At 36.0% G+C, this 26493-nt stretch overlaps 1 protein-coding gene across 4 annotated transcripts in view; it reads left to right on the top strand.

The window, feature by feature from the left end:
• The window catches only part of CEP192 (centrosomal protein 192), a 60230-nt gene extending 36594 nt beyond the window's left edge, over positions 1-23636 (top strand). For all 4 annotated transcript variants that reach the window (XM_031588999.2, XM_090137344.1, XM_031588998.2 and 1 more), the window contains exons 31-44: positions 104-222; positions 1939-2048; positions 3832-3973; positions 4419-4591; positions 4949-5072; positions 8032-8137; positions 9580-9778; positions 11044-11123; positions 12000-12095; positions 13479-13598; positions 17332-17453; positions 18320-18443; positions 18915-18973; positions 23152-23636. In XM_031588999.2, the coding sequence (XP_031444859.2) occupies positions 104-222; positions 1939-2048; positions 3832-3973; positions 4419-4591; positions 4949-5072; positions 8032-8137; positions 9580-9778; positions 11044-11123; positions 12000-12095; positions 13479-13598; positions 17332-17453; positions 18320-18443; positions 18915-18973; positions 23152-23290 (1713 nt within the window). In that variant the 3' untranslated portion in view covers positions 23291-23636. The remainder of the gene's footprint in view (positions 1-103; positions 223-1938; positions 2049-3831; positions 3974-4418; positions 4592-4948; positions 5073-8031; positions 8138-9579; positions 9779-11043; positions 11124-11999; positions 12096-13478; positions 13599-17331; positions 17454-18319; positions 18444-18914; positions 18974-23151) is intronic.
• Positions 23637-26493: the final 2857 nt, after the last annotated feature.

Below are 26493 nucleotides of genomic sequence, written 5' to 3'. Positions count from 1 at the left end.
TTAAAATCTCATCTGACTTTTAAAAATTTTACTTAATTTTCCAAACATTAGTACTAAAACTAAGATTTTTTTTCCCAAATGTGTTGTCTGTTTATTTTATCAGATGATTACAGTCACGTGGAATCCTGTAGAAAAGGAAAGGAACTTTCTTAAACCAAAGACATTATTATCAACAATATGTTTCTTTTGTGGTGATGAAATTTCCAGGCAGCGATATCGTAGGTAAGATGTCCTTTGCTATTGTTATATAGGCATATATTTCACAAAATGTTAAAACTGAAGTGTATGCTGCCATGGTTTTAGCATGCTTCCAGGAATGGCAGGCACAGTACAAGAAACCTGGATGATAAGGACAGATGCGGTAAGTCTTACGTCTGAGATTTGTTATTTGAAGGTGGGTGCTTGTGATGGTTCGAATTTTTTTTTAAACATTTAGCTTATATACTGTAGGTACAATTCTAGTTAAGGATTGTGCTCTTTTTACATTCTTGAGTGTGAACATGTTGGTTTTTGGGGCAGGATTTCTGGTTTTTTTTGTATGTGTGTATATCAGAAGAGAGCTGTCTTCTGTCTTACTGTCTTTTTTTTCCCCAATGTGTACATAGCTATTTTTTTTCAGTAAAACACTCTTGAAAGGAGTAGTACTAAAATTCAGTAAATTCAGTTTTGATTGAGATAAGCATCTTGATTTGGTAAATTATATGGAGAAAAGCAGCATATGAGTGAATGTGTATGTGAGAGAAATAACATCCACACAGAGATGATGTGGAACTTTTTGGAGAGGTTTCAGAGAAGGGCCACAGAGATGATCCAGGGACTGGAGCACCTCTCCTATGAAGACAGGCTGAAGGAACTGGGCTGTTCAGTCTGGAGAAGAGAAGGCTTTAGGGGGCCATCATTATGGCCTTCCAATACTTAAAGGGAACAGGAGGGAAATTCAGATTTTTACAGGGGTAGATAGTGATAGGACAAGGGGGAATGGTTTTAAATTAAAGGAGGGGAGATTAGAAGTTTATTTCCGTGAGGATGGTGAGGTGCTGGAACAGGCTGCCCAGAGAAGCTGTGGGTGCTTTGTTCCAGGAGATTGGAACAGCCAGGCTGGATGTGGCCCTGGGCAGTCTGATCTAATGCTTGATTTATTGATTGGCAACTCTGCCCATGGGAGAGGGGCTGGAACTTAATGGTCTTTGAGGTCCCTTCTAACCCAAGCCATTCTGTTAAATCTGTAGAATATATCTAACCAAGCTTAAGTAGAAGCTGTATTTATCTTTCAATTTATATAATGAATGCATAAAAATAGAATGTGTTCTGCTTTTAATGACATAAGTGGCTGTGCACAGCATGCTATCATCATACAAAATGCTGACAACCGACAGTACTAAGGAGTCAATGATCACAGAATAACCAAGGTTGGAAAAGACCTACAAGATCATCCAATCCAACAATCCACTGATCACCAATAGCTCTCACTAAACCATGTCCCTCAGCACAATGTCCAGACATTTAGTAAGAACTATGGTGATAGGTGGATGGTTGGACTGGATGATCTTGTAGGTCTTTTCCAACCTTGGTGATTCTGTTCCTTGAACACCTCCAGGGTTGGTGATTCCACCACCTCCCTGGGCAGCACCATGCAGTGCAAAGCTTCTTTCTGTGAATGAGGGATCTTTCACTGTTGCCTGAAGCTTTATTGAAGTCACTGTACCTATTGTTATCCAAATAAAGTATTAAAACTAGTTGAATTTAACCATTGGACTTAGAATAAAAAGCTCATATTATAGCTGCACGTGTGATAATCTTGACAACAATTCAGCCTGTCAGATATTTCAGAAATGGTAAAAGTTAGTGATGGTAGATAATTATCATCTCACTAATTTCTTCTTATCCGTGTTTTCAGTGCTTTGAGTAATTCAGTGATTGTTTTCTCATCTCTAACAGAGCTATGATGTGTGAACTTGAGGTGGCAAAACCCATAGTCCCGGAAAACAGTTTATTGAGAAACATTGTATTTGATGAAGAGTTTCAAGGGGAGCAGCTTGTGACAGAAGGTAGGCCTATTAACTTTTAAAAGATGTAAACTTGTTCTAGGGTGGGGGAAAAATGCATTTTAGGCTTAAATCCTAGTTCTTTTTCTTTTATCTTTGATAAAAGCAGAAGCAAAATTCATCACTTTTACTCAATACATATATAAACTGTTTACTTCTCTTTTTTCCTATCAAATACTCATAACATTGACATTAAAATTTTCAGTTTTATTGGAAGAGAGATTAGAACTTGAGAAAGAGACTCAATGTTTCACTTCATGAAAGTTTCAGGTTTTACTACAGATATATATTCTGTATTTGAAAATTTAAAATTTACTTTGCTGATATTAAAAGTTGTATTTCCCTTCTCAAGTTAAATAACAACATCATAGGCAGAAGTACAGAAAATATGTTATCAAGGAACTTATTAAAAAAGAGCAGAATGTATTGTAAAGGTATCCTCCAAATAAAAAAAAAAAATCAAGTCCTTTAACAGAAGCCTTCTTATGACAGTAAAACTCTATTTCTTATGCTAGTTTGATTTACATATGGAAAGAATTTACTGTTATAATGCCACTACACTTGAATGAAAGTTTTAGCCTGATTCTGTCCCAATAGATTTTTATACTGTCTTTACTTGAAAAAGTGATCGATCATCTTGAGGTAAGATCCTAGGGAATACAAGAAACTTGAGCTCTTGAGTGTGCTCTGAAGTTGTGTACTTGGTATAAGAGGGCATAAGACAGCCGAGATAACTTCCATTAATAAGATGATCAGTGATAGTCTTGCTAGTAGTAGTTTAATTTTCTTTTTCTTTCTGTAGAAAATAAGGCATCTTGCATCTTAGTGGCTGTCAAATACAGGCTTTTTTTCTTTTCTATTTGAGCACAGTCCTTTTACTTGGCAAGACTTATTTATCCTGCAAGTAAAAGATCCCTAGCATTCTATTCAGTATTTTCTGTACTGAATAAATATATTGAGGAGAAGATTAGTATTATTAAAAACAAACAACAAATAACAACAATGGACTTACATAGCACTGCTAATAAGCCTTTAAAGGGGAATTCAGAAAGTTGCTTTTAAGTAGTAAACACTGATACAGACTTAAAGCCCTTCATTACCTCCTTGTCACTCCAAAATTATACACTGACATTAGTGTTTGAAATGGTGTGTTGTCAGTTTTTCACCAGCCTACATGCTTGATGCATCAGTGTGCTGCACAATGAACTATGCAATTAGACTTGACAATCAGCATGCATACTTATAAGAGTATGAATTTCACAGCATTCCTAAGTTTCATTATTGTGAGGGTATTCATCTGTCTTATCCATAGCTGAAGTGTAGATGCTGTGTACAATCATTAGAAAATTTTGGGGTAAATTATTATGTAGCAGAAGCAAGAATGGATCAAATGCATCCTGCGTGAGAAGCATTCACTTTCTCATTCTGTCAATTCTACATTAAGTTGCTTAAAGCACAGAAGTGAACTTGGACTTAATTATTAAAAATTTTGAGAAAACAATTATTTTTAAGTCTTGTCATGGTAAACAAATTAACCTTGACTTTAACTGGACGTAGAATCAAATTAATACGTATATTGTGCATAAAGGTAGAAAATAACTTACATAATTCAAAAGCTACACTTTGTTAATGTTGATTTATGCCTGATAATCTTTGTAAGCTGTTTCTGGAATGATCCATAATTCTTAACCAAAAGGTTAAATAGGAGTATATCCAAAATCTCTGTTGTGCAATTTCTGAGTGTGATTCTTTTGTTCTTGCTAGAATTGCTCTATTACTCTTTCAGTGTGTGATATCCCACGAGGGACAAATGATATCCGTCTTTTCTATGCAAATATGCGAAAAATTATCCTCACTGTGGTTGGATATTTTGTTGTTAATCGAGATGTTTTTCAGCAATCTCCTGGACATCATTTGGAATCAATCCGGTAAAGTATAAGAGTAACTGTTGGATAATGCCTAAGTGTGACTCCGTTTATCTAAAATCATCTAAAGCCCGGTTAGATGATAGGAAGAAATCTGTTAATCAAAGGGATGCTGGCACAACCTGGAGAGGCTGTGGGTGCCCCTTCTCTGGAGGCGTTCAAGGTAGAGGCTGAATGGGATCCTGGGCAGCAGGCTGATCTAGTGGATGGCAAGGCATGGCAGGCAGGTTGGAACTCAGTGACTTTTAACGTCCTCTCCAGCCTAAGCCATTCTATGATGTAGCTGTTGGCTTCATTTTTCTTTTTATAATAATGAATTAAATTGAAAGTCCTTGTGAACAACATTGTATTTCAGTGTTAAATTTTGAGAGATACTAAGAGTAAGCTATTATAATGACTTTTAAGCTATTTTCGTTACTACTTTTGCTTAATGCAATCTTACTTCCAGATCTGAGAATGCTGCAAGACTTATCAATGCAACGTTGGATGTTCTTCCTGTTAAGGGGCCTCAGGGTCCTCCATTACCTGTGAAAACCAACGATGAAGTTCAGAATAAAATGGATGCTCAACAGACTTGGGCTGTTAAGCCTGAGCATTTGATTTTGTTACCTCCTTCTATTAGTAAGTATTTTCTTCATTTAATAACTTAATCATTTTAGTATTAAAATAACTACTACTTACGTTCAAAATTCTCTCATGTTTGTAAGTGTGACCAATAATCTTGCCGCAGTAGTATTGCATGTAGGCAATAAATCTGATTAGAACAGAGTTTTGGTTAAATTGTGGTGGTAAAGTGCTGTATGTGTTTGTATACGTACAGTATGTGCTACGTAATTGTGTATATTTTAAAGCACTGTGAAGTTTAATTAAAAAAAATAGGGCAGGAAATGCTTTATCTTAATTGGTGCATCTCTGACTCTTGCACACTTTTGTGAATTTTTGTACTTGTTAGCTTTTTATAGCTTTTCTGTGTTTTAGGTGGAACAGCTGATACTGGACATGTACAAATAGTCAACAATTCTAGTAGGATGCTGACATTTGAGCTTTCGTGGCCAGCTCACTGCCTTACTATAACCCCACAACACGGAGTTATTGAACCAGAGTAAGTTTCTTTACATAGATTCCTTTTTTTATAGGAAGTACGGTGAGATTTTAGAGCAACTTATAGTCTGTTGTAGGGTACAGTCATTTTGTCAACTGGCATGTAAAGCTAACCTTACTTATTTGACTTTATCCTTTATAGTTCTTTGTACAGGGAATGTTTTTCTGTTGTATACAAAGTTACCTGCAGACCAGGAGTTTTCTGTTCTTAGATATGTTGTTACTCTTGTATAATTTTCCAGGTCAACAAAACTGAACTTCTAAAAACATCCTTTCACAATATTATTTTTTTTAGTTGAATGACTTATGTATTTAAAACAGGATATTTCTTTGATATTTATCAGCACTTGATTCATTATGTATTGATAAAATTGTTTTTTGTTGGTTAACCTGTGGCTTCTCAGTACTCATTAGTGTGAAATGGCAAGTCAGTGTCAGGTCATCTCTACCTGAACTAGCAGCATTTTGGAACAGTCTTTGTACCATCATTGCTTGTATGGACTCCTAACAGGTGTCAACAAAAAACATTTTACCACTTCTCATTTCTGAATTAAAATTAAGGTAAATTCAGAAACGCTCTTAAAGAATTAAGCAACTATGTTATCTTTAAATGTTTACACAAAGCAGAGGCTTTCTCTTCAGTCCTGCATCACTGTTCAAGGTATGATGGAGCCTCAACATTTAATTTGATACTCATTTAGATGTAAATTCCTGAGTGTATTGTTGGGGGGCTTTTACCATTAGTCAGAAAAAAATGAAGATGGTTCTATGCAGGGGTTAGAATATCTGCAAGGAATGGCCGATTAAAACAGTGAGAGACCAACATACAATCTGCAATAGCTAATAGCAAGGATGTGTTGAGTATCTTGTATCCTAGACTCAGGACTCCTTCAAATTTTTTTTTTAATTGAGAGGATTGGTGACAGGCTTGAAGCAACTTTCTTGTGTTGCATAATTATAGTGTTCTTTTCACTAGGGAAGAATAAACTGTGGCCAAACAGGTTGGATCCAAAAAGTAGTCTGAATCAAGAACAGAGGCCTGCAAGCAGAAAACAGACCTGTGGGAACAGCTGACTTAAGCACGACAGGCTCTGCTTACATGGTTTTCTACTTTCTATGACAATCTCCATACCATGACGAGAGCAGTCATGGTGTCAGGATGGAAGCCTGGCAACCTTTTTATAATATGGACTGTGATGACTGGAGCTGCATGGAATTCTTGAGCTGATTTCTCCATGGAAGGAGAAGCTCCAGTTCCTTAGTGAGAGTGGAAGTCCTAAAATCAAAGACTGCCTTTGCCACATTGGAGCTTGCTAGATCATGCAGGCCACCTCCTGTTTCACCTTAACTATGATCCTTAAACTCCCTGGAATGTGATAGGTGCAACCTCTAACCTGTCTGAATGTGGAATCATTAAATCCTAAGTCCCTACTGAATTTGGTAGCTTTCTAAGAGACTTTATCATGGAGATATCTCAGTGTTGGAAGTATTGATAGGTACTGTCAAAGGAATTGCACTTTTGGAGCAGGGACTGTTGGCATCTGGAAAAACTTTCAAAGACACTTCCTAAACAAGGCAATTATGACTTCCCTTCTGAATAAAGTTTGAAAGGGTGGTTAGGCAGGATTTTTTTTCCCTAGACTGTTCCATTCCACAGCAGGAAAAGTAGCGAGAGGTGGTATCTGTAGGTTAAATCTCATCCTTTTGAGACATCTGGTTCACGATTCCATGCAGGTTGGATTTGTATGTGAAGTTGGCAGTAAATGTCAGAGGTCAGGCTGCTAGGAGCAAAGACAGTGAAATAATTTGTGACAACAGGTAGTAACTGAGAACTGTATGTGTACTTAGTAAGTCATGTTCTCACATAACAGATTGTATATGTGTGAGAGAGTGGGAGAGCCGTAAGTGTAAAGATTCTGAGTACTGAAATTTTAAAATAATAGTAACAATATATATTTTCATCCAAAATGGTAAGTTTGAAATGGCTTTGTGCACGTTGGCTTTGTGTTTGTGTAGGTTGACTGTGCCTATGTGGGACTTTCTCCTAGTGGAAACTGATTTCAACGATTCTTTAAGGAAATATTAATATCGTGAATTAGTATGAGGTTATTGATGTCTGTTAGTTGAAGTGTGTGTGGAGAAGGGTTTTATTCTGAGGATTATTGTGGAACTGGCTTTCCTATGAGGACTGATTTTGTTCTTGCACTAAACTTTTCAAATGCAGTGCTCTGCTAGTGACGCTTTAAGCTAACTCTTCTGGGATGATTTGAGTGCTTTTGCTCATTAACTGTCCTCATTTAAAATCAATGTGATTTTTTTGTACTTGTATTTTTTTTTTTGAATGGCCTCATTGCTTACTTTCTGCCCTCTTTATGTTGAAATTTTATGATATTGAATATAGAGCATTGTAAATCAAACTTATGTTCTCGCTGGTCAAATTACTGTCTTATGTTATAATTTCTTGGAATGATTTTAGAGGACTCTTTGTTGTCCCCTTCCTACGTAACTATAGAAACTATTGAAGTTTTTCTCCAAAATCAGTGGTTCTGAGTGGGAGGAAGGAAAGCATGCAAATTCTTTGAAGCTAGAATTGGTTTCAAAGGTGCAATTTGTGCATACTTTGTTTGAATGGAACTATTTCCTTCTGAAGTGTATTTTTTCTGATTCATGTAGTTTTATGTTTGCTTTTTATGGCCTGATACGTTGTTTCTTAATGTGTATGTCATGCTTTCCCTCTGTACCCTTAAAGAAATATCAATAACAAGTTTATGCAGTAAGTTATTTTTAAGTTTCTAGCAAAACATAATATGTTCAGATACTTAATTACTATTGATATTTGTTTCTAGATCATCTTTGCTTAGCTGCTATCTTAAAAGTATATTCTTTCTTGAGCTAGGGAGATCTATTATCTTTGTTAGCTTGATCCTCATATTAGACAAAATGTTTTTTTTAACTTTTAGGAGCCGTGCACTAATTCTGGTGAGTCCTAATCCATCACTTGCCACAAAGCCTTCTGTAATTCCTTGGAGTGGGCTAGTCTACATCCACTGTGATAATGGACAAAAAGTAAGTGGCTAGTAATGTTGCCAAAATCTCTTATATGTGGAGCACAAGTTCTGTAAACTTAATTCTCATTTAAAATCTCTCCCTCCACACCACAGATTTGTAAAGATGGTCTTTCCAAAAAAAAAAAAAAAAAAAACAACCCAAGGCAATAAAACATGTTTTGAAAATTGAGAATCTTGTTTCATTAATCTCTAAAGAAATACCATGATGTGAACAGTTGGACTGCATTGCCAATCAAAATTTTTTCAATATACTTACTATTTATATATCATTTTCTAGAAATGCTGAATTTATGTTTCTTACATATATAATTATCTATATATCTCTGCTTTTTTATATCTGCATATATATTTGTTTATATAGACTACACATGTAGCGTGTGTATGTATCTCTATGTAATCTTTTAAGACAAAAGGAGTTAAAGCAGGTTGTTGGACAAGACTCTGCATTTCACTTTGGACTCCCTTAAAGTGAACTTAACCTTCTGGCAGACAAGTCTGTGAAAATGAATGTGTAGAATAGGTTCTTGCTTCTCATGCATTTTAATCCAAGACTTTGCCCTACGATGAGGAAAACAAACAAAAAACCACACCAAAACCACCAAGAAAAAACATGAGAAGCTGATAAAAAGGAATTTGTAGAGAAGGAAATTGGCATTGTGTACATCTTTTACTGTGTTAATAAAATATTAAATAATTTTGATTTAATTACTAAATAATAAAAAGTTGAAGAGAAGAAACAAACCTAGTATGGCAGAAGTAGAGGGTGTATCCAAACCAATCTAATTGTAAGGTATCTGGTACTTGGTAATGCTTTTGCCATTTCTTTGCTATCTGTTTAATAAGGCAGAAAGTATGGTAAGATTTTTTATTTAATTTTTAGAAACATTATTTACACAGCTGAAAATGAACATAATCTTCATTCTGTTTCAGACAGCCCTGGTCCCTTTCTCTGCAAACAGAGAATATTGTAGCAATAGGCGATTAAATTCAATTGATATAAATTATTATTTTGTTTCTTTTATTGAGGAACAATCCACTGCTGATCTATTAATAAAAATAATTCCAAAACATTTCTGATAAAACATTATTGTAATAAAATACTGTTTGTAATAACAAATAAATGAGAAATATTTGCAGAAGTTGGCAGAAGGGAGTGGGGTTCAGATGAAACAGAACATCTTGAGTATTGAATTCAAACTTCTAGAAAGTAAGTGCTCAGTAAATTTTCCCTATTCTCCTGAATTAAATTTATCCTAAAATCTTAAAACATCAGGAACAAAAGTTAGAGATGTCCAGCTGTCTTAAGACTTTTTTCTCTGTTGGGATGGGAGGCTGAACAGTAAACATTTTTAGAGCTCAAGGGAATAGACTTGAATAGTCTGACTTGTTAATGTAAGAACATTCACTATTTTAAGTCTTTCTCTCTAAATTGTGTAAAAGTTTATTAAAGTGCAGATTCGCGAGGCACAGGATGCATCTGGAACAAGCTCTCCATCGAGAAGACGTGGTTTATTTACTCCACAATCTGCAAGTCCTACTGTTCACGTGGCAAAACCTCTCTCAGCACATCCTTTAACAAAAATGGAAATAAAGAACAGATCAGTTATTTTTCCCAAAACAAGAGCTGGTGAATGCACAGGTAATAATACTTAATAAATATAACATCTGAGAGATCTTCAGTGTTTTTGTTTTCTGTATTGAATGTTTGGGAACTTGAATGCCTTGAATTTGTTGATACAGTTCCAGTTAGCATGTTTTGATACATTGAACTGTTAGTCCTTGTGATGGAAATCTTTCTTTCTCCATAGTAACATTTTCCTGCAGATGGTTTGTATACAGGCAGATAAGTTGCCAATTTCTTAAATTATTGATGTTGCAACTGAACTGTGCCTCTATAAAAAAAAAAAAAAAAAAGGCACTATTACTACTTTTGCACCAGTGTTGTTGTGCAGTACACCCATTCTCATTTTGTATGTGTTCCAAAGATGTTTAGACAAATCTATCTACAGGTAGAAGGGAAATATTCTGCCTTAAGTTTCCAGGAATGTCAGCTCTGAGATTGGCTGTTCTATCTCGTACTTAATGATCTAGGAGCAGTTTGTTGAAAATCCTTTGTCTGTACTTTTAATTACAGTAAATACTTCAAATTCTTCAGATTACTGTATGAAACTCTCAATCTGTTATATAGATACCAGATTTGTTAGTGTGGTGTGTTCTTTTTCTAAGTATCCAATATTTTTGTAGTGATTCACTGACCCTAGGCTTTCATTTAACCACCTCTAGAACTACCAAGGCTTACTTTATTGATTATATTGATTATATCTTTGCTTTTTTTTTTTTTAACAATACTGTCAGTGTTAGTCCCTGAGCAGCCAAATAACATCTTGGATAAGAGTTGGTATCTTCAGGGATTTTTTTTTTTTTGGAGGGGGGGTGTCTGTTTTTGTACACTAGAAAGTGAAGATGGCCTCCAAAAATCTGAAGGCAACAAATTGAAACTGTGGGAGTTGACTTAGATTTCTCTTTGAAAATTCAGAGTATGACAATTAGCAAGGAGCTAAATTCTTCCTGCAGACCATACAACCACATAATTGTCTCTGATATTCTTCAGGGTCTTTTGGAGGATTCTCTTCAGTTCTTTTAGGCATATCAAGTTTGGTTCTATCTTCTTGTAAGCATCTTCAATGTGATTCTTCACTGGAAGACTTGACTTCCAAATTTATTTGTAAAAACTCGCAAGGAATTTCTGATAGTGTGCTTTATTTGAGTCTGCTCCTGAAGTTTTGAATCTACTTGACATCATAAGAACCCTTACCAGTAATCTGCACTGTATCTAGAAATAAAGGTATTTGAACAAAGACTTTTAATATATTTATATATTTACATGTGATATTTCTCTTGCAGAGAGTTACCTGGAAATGGAGAATAAGGGGGATGAAAGTGTCAGGTGGAATTTGTCATCGTTTACTCCACCCTATGTTAAAGTGAGTGAATGCTTGCATTGAGAGTGTTTTATGCAAATTCCCTTTTTTTTTTTTTTTTACTTATTCTCTCTTTCTCCCTCTAGCCTCTTAAGAAAGTATGCCTTTTTGAGCCTGAACTCAGAGTTTCTTCACCATCACTCTGACTATGTCCATATAAAGGAAAAGTTTTCCTTTTTTTCTCTAGTATACTCTCTGGCTGGGAATCAGTGCTCTGTGAGCCTATTTCTGGTTCACTTACTAGCTTACGGTGCTTACTTTTGCTCATCCAGTGTTGTCTTCTGGATTGCGCTAAGTAGTCAAACATACATGAAAGGTGTTTGTTTCTGATCCAGAATGCCAATCTAACTTGCCCTGTTATGAAACATACGCTTCTAGAATTCTGCTCTGCATTATATGTGTGTAGGTAATTTAAAGGTAGGGAAAGAATATCTGAAGTACATTACTGCTGATTTTGCAGTTACTGTAGTAGCTGTAACTAGTATTTGTAAATAGTTTCCTAATTCTTGATAGCTGAATGCTGTGATGGTCATTTGATTCTGTGCTAGAATTAGTATGGTTATGAAACGATGAAAAAACTCTCATATCCCAGAAATTTTGTGAATGTAGTCATGACTGTGAAGACAGAGTATGTAGTGTTCCAGTTAGTGCACCACGTCTAAACTGGAAGTCAGTAGTCATGATGACTGCATAAGTACTGTAGTAGCTTCAAGTCTTTGTTGTTTGCTTTTAGGGATTGCATATTATTTGCTCATTTGAAAATAGCTTTATTGGGTGCATTTTCTTTTCAGTCTTTTGTAAGCTTGGTGGGGGCGGGGGAAAGGGAGGGCAGTATGTGTTCTAATCCCTTCTGAATCTGGTGTCTAACTTCATTTGCAGGCCATGGATGGGACTGGTTCCGTTTATAGAGCTACTTACTCTGCTTTCAGGTGTTACCGTGTTTCTGGTACACTTGAAGCTCATGGAAAAGAGAAGGTAAACTGACGTTTCGAGCATGTTAATTTATCTTAATTGTAAAATAGTACCCTACAGGATAAATTTTCTGAAATAACAGTTGAATTATTGAAGCTGGTTTTCATTATATCTATTTGAATTAAGTGCTCTGTATCTACTTAGCACCAGCATTATAATGTCAGCTGAGTTATTTTAAGATTTCATGCAATCTATAGTTTTGCTTTGTTTTGTTGTTTTAGAAGATACTCTATTCTAGAACAGAAAGTTGTTTTAAAATGCTATGCAAAATCCACAAGATTATTAGAAATTGTACTGGTGTTTTTGCAAAACTGGAGTGAGAGCTAGCTCCTGTTTCTGTCATAATTCTTCAGGAGCCGTTGTTTGGTCCTAAAGTTCATTTCATTTGGCTTACAATTTTACCTTCTGGCCAGTAGAGGGTTTCATAACCACAATTATAAAACACATCCAAGGATGTACTGAATGGGTTTCTGTAGGGCTTTTTTCCCTCGCCTTCCTCCTCTAATAATACCTTATTCTTATCTGTTATCTTCACAAATATCTGTATTTTAATCATTATAGGTTGTGATATTGATGATACAACTTAGAATATATTTACAAAAAAAAAGGGACTTTTTTTTTGCTAATGTTGAAAAGCATCTTTAAACCAGTATGTTTGCCTTAGCAATCCTAGGTCAGATGCAACATTTTAACTCTTGGTAGATGAGGCTGTTGGCTGTAGCAGATAAGATATAGGTTGCTATTATGTATTGTGATTGTTGGTTTTTTTTTTCTTCAGTGAATCTGATAATATTTGGTTAAAAAATATAGTTGTAGTGATCTATTCTAACCTGCTGCTCCCTTTTTCTCATTCTCAAACCCCAGTTGTGGAAACAATGTAAGATTACAGTTGAAGTAACCTGGTAACGACACCATATAGAGAGGAGCCTTTGTTACATGGCTGACCTTTAAGGATAATCAAATGTGTGACCAGTAACTTAAATTTCAATCCTTCTAGTAATTGTAGAACAGGCTCCTGTTATAGACCTGAGGTGGAAAAGTACAGTTATTCACAGCTTAGTTGTCACATTCCCTGGTTCTCTTTTCCCCTCATTTTCTAATAGGAATAATTGTACAAATGCTTGCTTGCTTCTTGTAAGACAAGTTAGCCGAACTCAAATTTTGTGCATCTGGTTACACAACCCTTTTTATCAGAACCTTTTCATTTGCAGGCAAAGAAGGATGAATGATAACGTTTTCTGCAAGATTATGTGTGTGGAATGCATGCATCGATTTTTGTAGTGTATAAATAATTGTGCTGGCTTTATTGAAACTCCGTACAAGTAAAGTTATGGAGTTTGATAAATTATTTTGAACTTTTGTAAACTGTACTTCTTGTTTTTGTAGGTTTCTCTAATATTTTTTCCTAGAGAAAGTGGGGATTACTCTCAGTTCTGGGACCTTGAGTGTCACCCTGTTGAAAAACCTAGTTGGAAACACAAATTAAGGTTTCAGCTTTCTGGAACAGTGAGTATATAAATGCTATAAACGCTATCCTGTTATTTGATAACATTTTAATGTCACTACACTGTATTATTGTTGATATGCCTCAGTGATATTATGAAAAAAGATACAGTCTGAACTGTACTGTTTTTCTTATATTACAAAAATGAGTTTTTAGTCTTATGTGATAATGCATTATCTTTTGTCATTTAACATGTAAAATTTTGCTTTCTGCTCAGAGACAGTAGAGAAACTCCTGTGGGAATCATTTCTATAGGGGCAGATTTGTTTATATCACCTGCTAAATGCATTGGGTTTATTTCTGTAAATAAGTAGTAAAGTAGTTGACCTTTGATCCAATAGGTAGCTCAATTTTTAGTTTATTACCATCTGCTTTGGAGATATGGGTATGTTTCTGATGAAATCAATCTGAGCATTTTATCAGAGTTCAGCATAGATGTGGATAATTATTTAGATTTATACATGGGAACAATTAAATCAGAGCTGTTCTTTGCTCTTCTCATGCTCCTGACCTCTAATTTTATGGTGAGGCCTAGAGAAATGGGTTTGGGAGTTGAGAGAGCACAGAAAATCAGTTCTTAGCTCACTTCTAGTCACTACCTTGCCATCCATCCATCCAAAGTGAGTCTGCATCGGACGCAGAATCTATTTTTAAATATTTAAGATAAGTAAATTCTAATGCTTAGTTAGATGACCTGAATGTGAAGAACTTTGATCTTGTGTGATTGCTACATATGCTTTCATGTCCTCTCTGGAAAATTGGACTTTATTTTTCTGAGAAGCCTGGATAAGGATTTGAGTTCTTCCTTCAGAGTACCAAGCGTGCCTGGTAGTAGGAACCTTACTTTACCCTTCTTGGCAAGATACCTTTTACTTTGTAGGGTCTTTTTTCTTCCCAGTAGTTAATTGTGTTGAAAATGGGGCTTGTTAATAATATAAATGCTAAATGACTTCTAATTTTGTCTGGAAGAATGAGACTTGTACAGTGTTTGTTTTGAGATTTTTTTAAGCTTTCATCAAAGACTTTGAACATAATTTCCCATAAAGCGAGGAAAACATCTGTCAGTTGACTGTTTAAAACTTGAGAAAAGATGAATTCTTTATTAGAATTCTAGAGTTCTGAATAATTCTCTTCTAAGAACATGAGTAGTTGTCAGAATTATGTAAATCTTTGAGCAGCATGACTTGATATCACTGTCTTTGAACTATCTGTCAGATTTGTTTCTCTTTCCTCTTGATTCTACTTAAAGCCATTAACTGTTAGATCTTTCCTTAGACTTCTAGGAAAGAAGCATTACAAAAAATACTTGAAATATCCTGAAATCATTTTTGATAAAGAGTAGAAAATCTTTTTTATCAACTAGATAAGGAAACTAGATATTATTTTGCAAGAGTAGTCAACACAGAACATTCACTTGGACTCTTGCAGCTTTTCAATGTGGTCTGCTTTTAGAGAAGACAAGTCAGTTATTGCCTGTTATGTCCTAGGAACCAAGGGTGTGTACTACATTACTACAGCTTTGGAAAGGACTTGTATCCTACTAGGCTTGCCCTAGGTGGGGTACTGCTGTGATTTTTGATAAAATGAAACAGGAGAACTGACTGTCATCCACAGTGACAGAGTGGTGTATATATTTATAGCACTGCTTCAGTAGAATTGGAAAGAGATGTGAACGACGTCAGGAAAGAACTAGAACAAGGTGAAGTTAGGAAAATCAGTGGCACTTCCCATTTTCTTTTTTTTTCCTAGAAAGTCAATTAGCTGTGACTTTGCTCTGTTTGCATTTGCATTTCCCACCATTAGAAACCATAGACTCCAACTCAGAAGAACTGGTTTTCACATCTAATGCTAGGGATAGAGAGAGGAAGGACTCTGAATGCCCTTTGCAGTCTTTTCCTGTCAATAGTGACAATGCAGGCTTAGTTTTTCCTCTTCCTGATGAACATTTGCTATGAGGAACTGGCCAATGATCAATGGGCAAAAAATGAATGCCACCACTGTGCACAAATACTTTGGATTAGCATTTAGGTTTAGGTATTGATCTCTTCTTGTTGAAGCAGTCAATTGGCAAGGACCTGTCATAGGGCTGAGGCAGGACCTAGGTTATGATGACTTCTTCAGTGTGTAGGAAGTTGAGGACTGCATAAAGAATTCCAATGTTGTTTGAAAATACTACAAACGATAGACGTGGTTTTTTTTTAATGTGATCTGTGTACTTTAACTACTGTGCTAAGTAACTTTTTAGTGTACTATTTTGCAAGAGGCAAAGTGAACACATCGAGCTTAATTTTTGAACGCTTAATACAGAATACTTTACTAAAAGTTCTGATTTGATTTTTATTGTTATTAGCAATATGGAACCTTCATCTTATTTGGGTATTCCAGGAGAAACAGGGGGAAAAAAAAACCCTTTAATTAAGCTCGCTGAGCAAAATTAATTCCAATTTCAGAGCTAAATGTATTCATATGCTTTTGATCAGGATGAAGAGAACTGTATGGAGAATGTTTAACATACTACTTTCATTTGAAACAGGAGAAATCAGTAAGATGTCAAATAAAGCAATACTTGAAGATAGTTTTATAAAGATAGGGAAGACAGAACTTCTGATTATTTTCCATAATGGGTGTTATTCTTATGCAGTGAACTTGCCCTGTTGATCCCGTAGAATTTGAATGATAACACCAAAGCATGACACCCATCATTTTTTCCTACATGGAAAACTAAAAGCTCTTGAAACAAAATGTGTATGCAGGTTTTTTTTTTATCTTTAGCTATTGGGTTCTACTGTGGTTCATGGGTTATTTGCAACCGAAGAATATTCTTAATTTTAAGGTTTTTTGTTAGCTGCTGCTATTTCTGGCAGACTGACTAGCAGCTCTTTTAAGGAGAGAAATCAATGTCCAAAAGGCAAGTTTGTCATAGCAGCTCTATTGACGAGGAAAATATTTTTTAAATCTTCCATGCATAAAGAAATCAACAGCTTGTCTAAAACATCAGTGCTATTTGGGAAAAAAAGATTATGTTGTATGACCATGAATGTGGGAGGTTCTTTAGTTCTTTGTCTTTTTGTCAAGATGTTGTAACCCAAGGGGCTCCAGACAGTATAACTGGCTAGATTCATCAGACAGTGGAGAATTTTGAATTAGCTGTTTGGCAAAATATTCTCTTTGGGTGATCTGGTTTTCTTGTGTTAGAGAGTACATTGAATAGAGGTTGTGACAGTGGTAAATATTCTGTCCTAATTTCTAAGTATGACAGTTACTATTTACCGTGTTATCAGATTCTTTTTCTCTGGAGTGATGTCCCTTTGGGAATGATGTATCCTTCATAATACAGAAGTATTACAAAGCTTCGTGCTTTGGTGGGAATTAAACTGCAATGATAACTGGTATCTTCCTCTCTGAGCAGTTGTTTTGCTGACTTTGCTGTTCTTGAGGCACATGGGCCTCAAGAATGTCTGCAGAGAAATTTCTTGCAACCTTCATAAGATTGCACCTGCGCTGCACTGCTAGTGTTCTGTGAACTGCCTTTTAACAAGTAAAGACAAAACATGGTACATAAAACACAAAAGCTTGGTCCTGCCAAGCTGTTGCTCTGTCTCAATGATCCGTTACTGTTCTGAAATACTATACTTTAAAAAAGTTTCACTCCCTTCCCTTGGCTAAGGAAAATGACTTAAGTACTTGGGACCTTTTGAATACAAAATTTAAAGGCTTCCTTATCTTCGTCAATAGGGAACTAAAGCAGAAAATACAGCTGCAGTTGGAAGGGCTTCTGCGGATACCCTCATAGAAGCTGGAAGCCCAGTTATACCTAAAAGGAAGGTTTGCTCTGAAGCTTGTACAACTAAAGCAGGGTATGTATGGGCAAGAACTGAAATGAGGTGCTGCTAATGGTAGGAAGTTTCAAAAGCACAACCAAACCTTTTTGCTGTTACAATAGCTTGTGTGGTGGAACAGGCTGCCCAGAGAGGCTCTGTTGTCTGCCCTTGGAGATTTCTGGGACCTAACAGGACAAAGCCCTGTGAAACATCTTTTCTGAGCCCATAACTGATGCTCTTGGTGCAAGAGGTGTTGAACTTGAGACCTCTTGAGTCTCTTCCAATCTTAGTTATCCTATATGAGCAAATAGCTGCAGAAACATACTTGACCAAACCTCGTGTTGTATTGTGTTGTTCAGTTTCACATTCTTTTCATTTAAGTTCTTAAGTTTCCTATTCATAATATGTTCTTCTGAAAACTAGTATCAGCAGCAGAATTGTTTACTGACCCATTTTGGTGGTTTTACAAAATGTTCAAGTTCATTGTGAGAATGTGGTGTACTGCGTGTCTTAATGTTGCTATTTTTCTCTAAAATTGATCTACAATTCTTATACTATGGGATGATGTGAGTATGGCAGGAGAGTAAAATGTTTTGGTTAAATGTGGAATCCCTGAAAAGAGACGAGCTGTCTAGTAAAGAATATGGAGGGAAAATTCAGATTGTAAAAGCATATGTAAGTAAGCTCTATATATTTATGTTGCAGAGATGCTTTCATTAGACTCTTAATGGCTAAAATGTATAACGTATGAAACACAAGGTGAGAGAGTCGATGCCTTCAAGGTCTTTCAATTTTTCCTTGTTTATTCTCTTAAGAAAATATGAATGTCTTGAAGTATGTAATCAATATATCCAGACCATAGAAGTAAAATCTTATTATCTTAACTCCCTTTTCCATATCAGACTAAATGAGATAACTCGTGGGGTGTACGCACCAGAAGACCTGTACACTTTTCTTCCAACTAGAATTGGGGAGTCACGCACGTTAAAAGTCAACTTGCGAAATAACTCATTTAGAACACATTTGGTAAGTCTGATGGGGGTTTCTTCTAAATACATATTTTCGTAAATCCTCCTAGCAGTTCAACTGTTTTACGTAGATTTTCATTTATTCATTTATTTATTTATTTACTCTGGGCACTCGGGGCATAAGATGGCAATAGTGCAAGTCTTGTGTTTTTAGTTTCAAAAAACAGTATTATACTTGAAAAAATTTGCTCTCCTCTGTAATTTCTCTTTTCTTGACTGAGTCAGTGTAAATTATGCAGTAGTTAAAAAAGATCATAGATTTCTTGTTATCTTTTTTTTAACTTCATTAAAATATCCTGAGACTTCAGTTTTTCTCAAATTGCACAAATCTGGGCATGTTTCATTTTTAAACACTGGGTCTATCTAATGCTGTATTTGTAAATTACCTTGTTTATCTTAACCATGTTATAAAGTGAATATAATAGGCTTAGATACAGTGGGTCTTTAAGCGTTTTGTATTAAATTGCAGCTGAAATTTTTGAGTCCCAATGAGCCTTTCTACATCAAGCACTCAAAATACTCTCTGAGGTAAGTAACTCTTGTGCTAACATTCTTGACTAACAACAACGAAAAAATTAATTCAGATAAAGATAAATATCTTCTCAATGTACAGTGCTAAAATGTAGGTATAAAGACCTAGCATTGTAGCTGTCTAGTTAAATATGTGAGGTTTTTTTGCTAATACTGTGCTCTGTAATCTTGGTTAGAAACAGAATGATCCCACGCAGTTACTTCTGCATCTGCCAATTTCTTCACTGCAAACAGTGTTGCTGCTTTTCATGATAAACTTAATGCTTCATTTAGCCATTTGGCCTGCTGTGCACAATCAAGTCATTCCTTCCATTTATACTTTGTACACAACAGACCAAATTGCCTTCATCATGCTTCTAATTTGACAAACCTGCAGAGCTGCGTGAAAGATTCTCTGCAAATGTAGGTTTGAGCAACCAGTGGAATTGCTTGGTCATACCAAGTAGTTCAGCATATTACTTGCATAAAAGGAGTTTTTAAGTTAGTGATAAAAGTCCTTCAAAATAAACCCAGCCATCCTGAGAGTTGATTACTGCAGGTATTTGACAGTCCTGTTAGTCATCTCATAAAGAGATACTGCAACAAACATGCTCATCTGTAACGATGGGAGTGTCAGGAAGATAAAAATGCAACCATTTCATTAGAAGTCATACAGCATACATTTTCAGCATTTAGATATTTCTCCATTTTAAAGATGAGGAAACTAAGTATGTGCAGAATGGAAGTTGTGTGTAAGGTTGGAAATAGAACTAGGTACTCTGTTTCTTCTCTTCCGGTGATACTTCACAGCCCCATCTTTGTAATAGATGTTATGTTACTAACTGCAGTATTCAAGGTATTTTGAAGCCAGTTTCTAGTAAGTGTTTAACTCCACTGAGACATACTTTTTAGTGCCTCTACTTCACTTGCATTTTTTTTAATTAAAATTGCCACTGAAGTGTTTATTACCCAAAGTAGTGGACAAGATAAAAATCTACCCAAATAAAGACAACTTGCTAGATCTATCTGAGGCTGTACAGCCTTTGGCAAAGGACAGTCATGTATTGACAATCCATGAAAAAAGGTGAGTAACTTAATTGGAAGATACATGTTTCAAAAATACTCTTTAGGATTGCAGTCAAATCTTCTTGGTATGTTTTCTATGGGAGTTGATAAAAATCCTAGTGCTTTTATCCAAAGTAGAGTTAACAAGTCAAATATTCAATGTTATTTCAAAAGGTTTTCAACTGGATGTACTCTACTTCTAATCACATTCCAGAAACACTTTTCTGGTAGCTTTGGCTATTTTTCTTTAGTTATAAATGTTGACCTTTTCTGGCTTTTAAAAATTAATTTATTTGAAATCAGCAGAGCTCTGAAAAAGCCCTCCCATTTAAGAGCATAAAGCACAGAAGAATTACTTAACTTGGACAGTGCTTTAAAACAAACAAAAAAACCCCACCAAAACCAAACCACCATTAAAAATAGTTCTGTAAGTGGCTTTCATTTCAGATCAGCATGAAAGAGGATCTGAAGAAAGCCATCTAACCCAGGCTGACTGGGCATTTGATAAAGTAATATTCAAAAGCAATTAGGTAAGAAAACTGCTTAGGAACTTGGACTTGTAGTCTGTTAATAAGAGTGTAAAAATAGAAAGCATCCTCAATCTATGTTTTGAACCAAAAATGTTAGGCAATAAAGATGGTTTGTTGCATGCTTCTCATTTTGCCAAATTTGAAAGTAATTCTGCATAATCAAGTGTTACAACTGAGTAATGGAATCACAGGGTCTTGTTTTGGTTTTAAAATAAAGAATCTCACCTTCTGAAGCTGATAAAGTGACATGCCAGTTCTTGTTCAATTGGTTATGTGCTCACAAGTGCCAACAGTTAGCAGTGTCCTTTACCACTGTTTGCTGAATTGAAAATAACAATGGGCTTTTCCCAAATAGAGCATCTTGCAACCGAATCTGCAGTAAAACCAGTAAGCAACTGTAATAATCTTCGCCAAGTATCTTAAAGCATCTTTCTATCCATCTTATTTGTCTTTTTAACCATGAAGATGTTGGTTAGCTAATTTACGTCCAGAAAGAATTTCTTCCCACCCATTCTTTGCAGGAACTGATATTTAAAAGATGAGTCCTGTTTGCTGACAAATAGATTTTTATTATTTTTACTGCAAAGGGTTATCTTGTTAAAGTAGCTTTTGAAGTGCCTAAAACAAGTTAACTTTAAGTTTTACAAACGTAATTGAAACTTTTAAAACACTTGATTTTGTAAGAACCTTTGATTAAGTTCTGTTTCTGGAAGGGCTACCAGATCGTGCCTATCTAAAAAAGTTTGGAAACTAAGGTGTTTCTATTGCCTTCAAAAGCCATCTGAAACAACCTAATTACAGGCTAGCAGAAGTTTCAGATACTCTTAAAGGTAAAATTGTTCTTTGCTTGACTAATTATTTTTGGTTCTGTAGCCACTACTCTAGAGATCCATCTTTTGTTACTGATTACAGTGATTTAGCTACAACTTACCAGTGCTGTTTCTATCAAAATACTGTTTTTATAAGATTACTGTATTAGTTTGTATTTGACTATGAAGTAGGCATCAGACATACCAGGCTTCAGAAATACCAATTGAAACTGATAGAATAACCTCAAAAGACTGTGAAACCATCATAGATTAATTGAGATTATGTATGCTGTGGGGTAGCCTGAAGAACCATTGTACTTGGAGTCTGAACTTCCCAGTTTACTTAGTTGAAGAAAGTGAAAATAGGGTATTTCCTGTTGGATAGGGAAGTATGAAAATTCAAGTGCTGAGCCTTATCCTGGTCATCACAAATAAACTGACTGCTGCAAAGCAAACTGAGCAGTGCCTGATTAATTCTGCTTCTCTAAAAGACAATGTATAGCACCAACTAAATGGACTTGAATTCTATGGTCAAATTAAACTGAATATAGTTGCCATATGCCATATACTGAGGTTAGTAATAACTGTTTTGGAAATCAATCTTTGAACATTGGACATGGACTTCTCTTGAAGCGTGATACATGACTTACTGTTGCTTTGATAGTGTAAGCTTGAGTTTGGTTATATTTTTTTTGACTGTATGCTGGGATATGTAAGGAAGCATACATATATTGCTCTGAAGATACAGACTTGTGTACACCTGATTTTCTCTTAAATTTATTTTTACTTTTGTAAAGTCTTCAGCAGACTGAGTCTTGAGCTTCAGTTTCAATTCTTAGTACCTTTTTTGTTTTCTAATACAATGCACCTGTTACAAATGAAATGGTCATACTGATGTTGTTCTATATCTAGTATATAATATCTAGTAGTAACAAAATAATAAAAAGTAGAGGAAATGAACGCATTCTAAAAGATGCTGGATAGCACTAAATACTTCCAAAGGCAGAGAACTAGAGTTATGATAAAGTTTAAGAAACAAACAAATCCTTTTTTTTTTTTAGCAAGTTCTGCTATTTGTTTTTCCTTATTCTAATGTGTGCCTGTTACTTCTACTTCTTTGTTAGTACTGAATATTTCCATCAGATGCCATGGCTAATAGGCTTCTGCTCAGCATTTCCAGCTTTTTTGCTTGTATAGCTTATATTTCTTATTTTAACACGTTCACTTTAGGCTTTTGACAATTAAGACAGCCACCCTTTATAGCCTACCTACAGCTGAATTTTACTATTTGGCATGTTTGTATGCAATCTGAATAGAAGTAAGTAACCAAAAAAGATGTGATGCAACAGCTTGAAAATACTGGTTGAGGATTGATGTATTGGCTTGTGGTGATTCAGTGAAATATTTATTCATGTAGAGGCAATTAAAAATAACTGAAAATATTTTACCAGCTTTAAATTGATTGAGAATTGTACATTTCAGTGTGCTCATCAACACACTTGTGAAGACATGTAGTAACTTTGCTGTAAAAGTAATAGATGTGCTGTGAGAAGAGGCAGAAATAACGTAAACTAGCAGCAATAAAATATTTCAATATGTTGCATAGCCTGTAGAAAAGGATCACCTTTAAAATCTTCCTTCAGAAGAGTAATAAATGAAACTGTAAAAATAAACTTGATGGTCTAGTATGCATCAAATGTATAGTTTTGGTGAGAATAAGGACCAGAACTTCAGTATCTGGTGCAGCTTGCTTGGTTGTTGATGATGAATATGCACAATTGTCTCCTTGCAGATCCCATCATTACATCAACGTGCCAGTCCAGTTCAAGCCACAGGCAGAAGGCATATTTGAAGGTCTCTTGGCCGTGCACACGACCAAATATGGCTGTATTAACATTCGTCTATGTGGTAAAGCTATTGCAAAAGAATAGTCTGAACAGCTTACAATTGTTTAGGACGGTTTAAGCCATTTAAAATATTGAAGAATTTGCTACTACATTTCCATACTAACCTTTTACTTGTTTTGCCCTATGATGCTGCTCTGATGGAAAGTCATCTTTAAGATGAATTATGGTGCTTGTTTTTCAAGTGCTTTTTCATAGTAAAAACACTGAGAAATAATATTCTATGTTTTAAAGTTATCATGTTCTAACTTATGTTTCTGCACTTTTTTTTGAAAAGCGAGGTTTCTATTTTTGCATTTATTAGGAATAGCCAGATACAATGTATTTTATTTTCAACATTGTAAATACAGAAATAAAGTATGCGTTAACTGTTGATTCTGATTTCTGTCTTTGGTGGTTAGAGGGTTCCTTGCTGTACATAAAGGATTAAGCTTCCTACTCCTAAGCAATGCTTAGTTATTTTGGTTTTAGGGCTTGGGGGGGGTGATGGGATTGCAGTGCAGAAGCTGACTTGTTACATATCATGTCTTCATCTGGTAAAGCTTGGGCAGTGCTGTCAGCTGCTAGATCAAACTGCCCTGGGCCCCATCCAACTGGCCTTGAATGCCTCCAGGGATGGGGCATCCACAGCCTCTCTGGGCAAACTCTTCCAGCACCTCATTGCCCTCTGAGTAAAAAATATCTTCCTAGCATCTAATCGAAGTCTACCCTTTTTTAAGTTTAAAGCCATTCTCTCTTGTCCTATAAATGCATATAAGCACGCACCTATCTACATACTAGGTACTATGACCAACCTCTCCTTGCTCACACATTTCCCTAGCTGTTGTGTACTCAGAATACTGAATTGGAACGGGGATCTTCTGCTGTCTGTTGTCTTTCCTCTTTCCTGGCTTCTTTATTTGTGAGAGACTTTGGTGTTCAAAAACAGATTGGTTCAGTTTTAGGGTCATAATCAGAAGTCTCCTTCTTTCAGCGATGAGAAGACTGATCTCAGTATGTGGATATCTTCAAAGCCTTTGCATTTCCCAGCTAAGTATTTTCCAGCTGCCCTCTGTTTTAGCATTATCCTTACTTCATGGCTCCAACCTGTGGAAATGGGCAACCTTCAGAATCATCTGAGGCTGCATCCTGAGGAGTGGTTAAAATCAGTCTTTCTTTGGGGAAGACACTGAATTTTCAAATCACTTAATTTAGCACTTTGTCAGTAATGAGAGTTTTTCATTATTTTTAACCAGTTTTAAAGTATAGAATTGGTACTTTAAAGAACATAACTAATTTTTTTTTTCTTGTTCCACTGAACAACTAGTTTTGATAAAGGCACACACAGATTGGCTGCCTTCTCAGATTAATTTAGAACCATAGAATTGCTCAGGTTGGAAAAGACCTAAAGTTCATCGAGTCCAACCATGACCTAACCATACTACCCTAACTCTAACAACCCTCCACTAAATCACCTCCCTGAGCACCACATTCAAAAGGATTTTAAACACATCCAGGGATGGTGACTCAACCACCTCCCCAGGGAGCCTATTCCAGTGCTTAACAACCCTTTCTGCAAAGAACTTTTTCCTGATATCCAACCTAAACTTATCCTGGGACAACTTGAGGCCATTTCCCCTCGTCCTGTCACCAGTGAGAAGAGACCAACCCCGCTCTTACTGTAAGCACCTCTCAGGTATTGCTCTCTTCCAATAAGATCTCCCCTCAGCCTCCTTTTCCCCAGACTGATCAGCCCCAGATCCTTCAGTCTTTCCTCATAGCGTATATTCTCCAAGCCCTTCACAAGCCTTGTTGCCCTTTATTGGACCTGCTCTAGCACCTCAATGTTACTTCTCTGCTGAGGTGCCCAAAACTGAACACAGTACTCGAGGTGAGGCCTCACCAGTGCTGGTATAGGGGCAAGACTACTTCCCTAGTCATGTCTACCACACCATTCCTGAAACAAGCCAGGATGCCATCAGCCTTTTTGGCCACTTGGGCACACTGCTGGCTCCATCAGTACACCAAGGTCCCTTTCCATCAGGCAGATTTCCAGCCACTTCTCCCCAAGCCTTTAGGTTTGCCTGGGGTTGTTGTGATCAAAATGCAGAACTGACACTTGGCCCTATTGAAACTCATACAGTTAACCTCGATCCAGTCTATCCAGGTCCCCCTGTAGTGCCTTTCTCCTGTCTGGCAGATCAACACTCCCTCCCTTCTTGATATTGTCTGCAAACTTACTGAAGGTGCACTCAGTTTAGTAAAGCCCATAAAGGACTTTGTGTTATTTCTCACCAAAAAACCGATATCAATGCTTGCTGATTTTAGATGCTTCTAGAGTTCTAGCAAGGTCTACTGCCCCAAGGATAGCTTTTGGAGTCATTCTTATCTGTAACCATTTAGCTTAGTGAACGATTCCTGTAGGCAAAAATAAAGTTTTGTCATTGTTCATACAAGAGAGTATTAGTCTGGCATCACGGGAACTCAGGACTTACCCAGTATTGAGCTGCATTTAACTTGTTTTGACACATGTCCCATTGTCAAGTGACTATTGTTCAACCTCTTTAAGCTTAGCCTCTCTAAATACCTGTACAGTGACACAAACTGTCTGCACTGAAGTAGTCAAACAAGTGGAAGCTATTAGTCATTTGGGCCCAGAGGAGGCAATTGACCAACTTTCAGATGTGTACTGCAAGAAGGAAGGCAGCACCAACATTGTGCTCCTTGGCACAAAGAGCTGCTCTATGCCATGAGAATATTCCCAGTGAAGAACTTAGGATGCTTAAGCATCTAAACCTCATTTACAGATGTAGACCAATGACTCAAAGCCTGCAAATCAATTCTGAGTCTAAGCTACAACAGTCATAGTTAAAGAATCGGAATTAGCTTTGTATATGAGTCTTATCTCTTGTTTTTGTAACTATTGGCTTTGAAACTTCTTTCAGTTTTTTTTCTTGTTGGATGCAGTCCTTGGTCTCAGACTGCGAAGACTGGCTCAAACACACCAAGCAAGCAAATTTTTTTAGAAGGAAGTCTTTTTAATTATGGTAATCTTAATGTTGATTTTAATATCAATCAGAGAGAATTCAGAAATTGTTATTTGAAATTCATTAAGTGCCTAACACTCAGGATATCTCTGTACCTGCTCAGCCTAATTGGGATATTAGTAATCATAATTATTCAACAGCTTTGTGAAGTTTTCACATCATTGACTATAAATGGAGTTATAATACATTCTGCACACGTGCTTC

The sequence above is a fragment of the Phasianus colchicus genome, chromosome 3, assembly GCF_987193195.1.
Source record: "Phasianus colchicus chromosome 3, bPhaCol1.hap1.1, whole genome shotgun sequence".
Classification (NCBI taxonomy): domain Eukaryota; kingdom Metazoa; phylum Chordata; class Aves; order Galliformes; family Phasianidae; genus Phasianus; species Phasianus colchicus.
The sequence above is the reverse complement of the archived record's forward strand: the minus strand, read 5'-3'. Positions and strand labels throughout refer to the sequence as shown.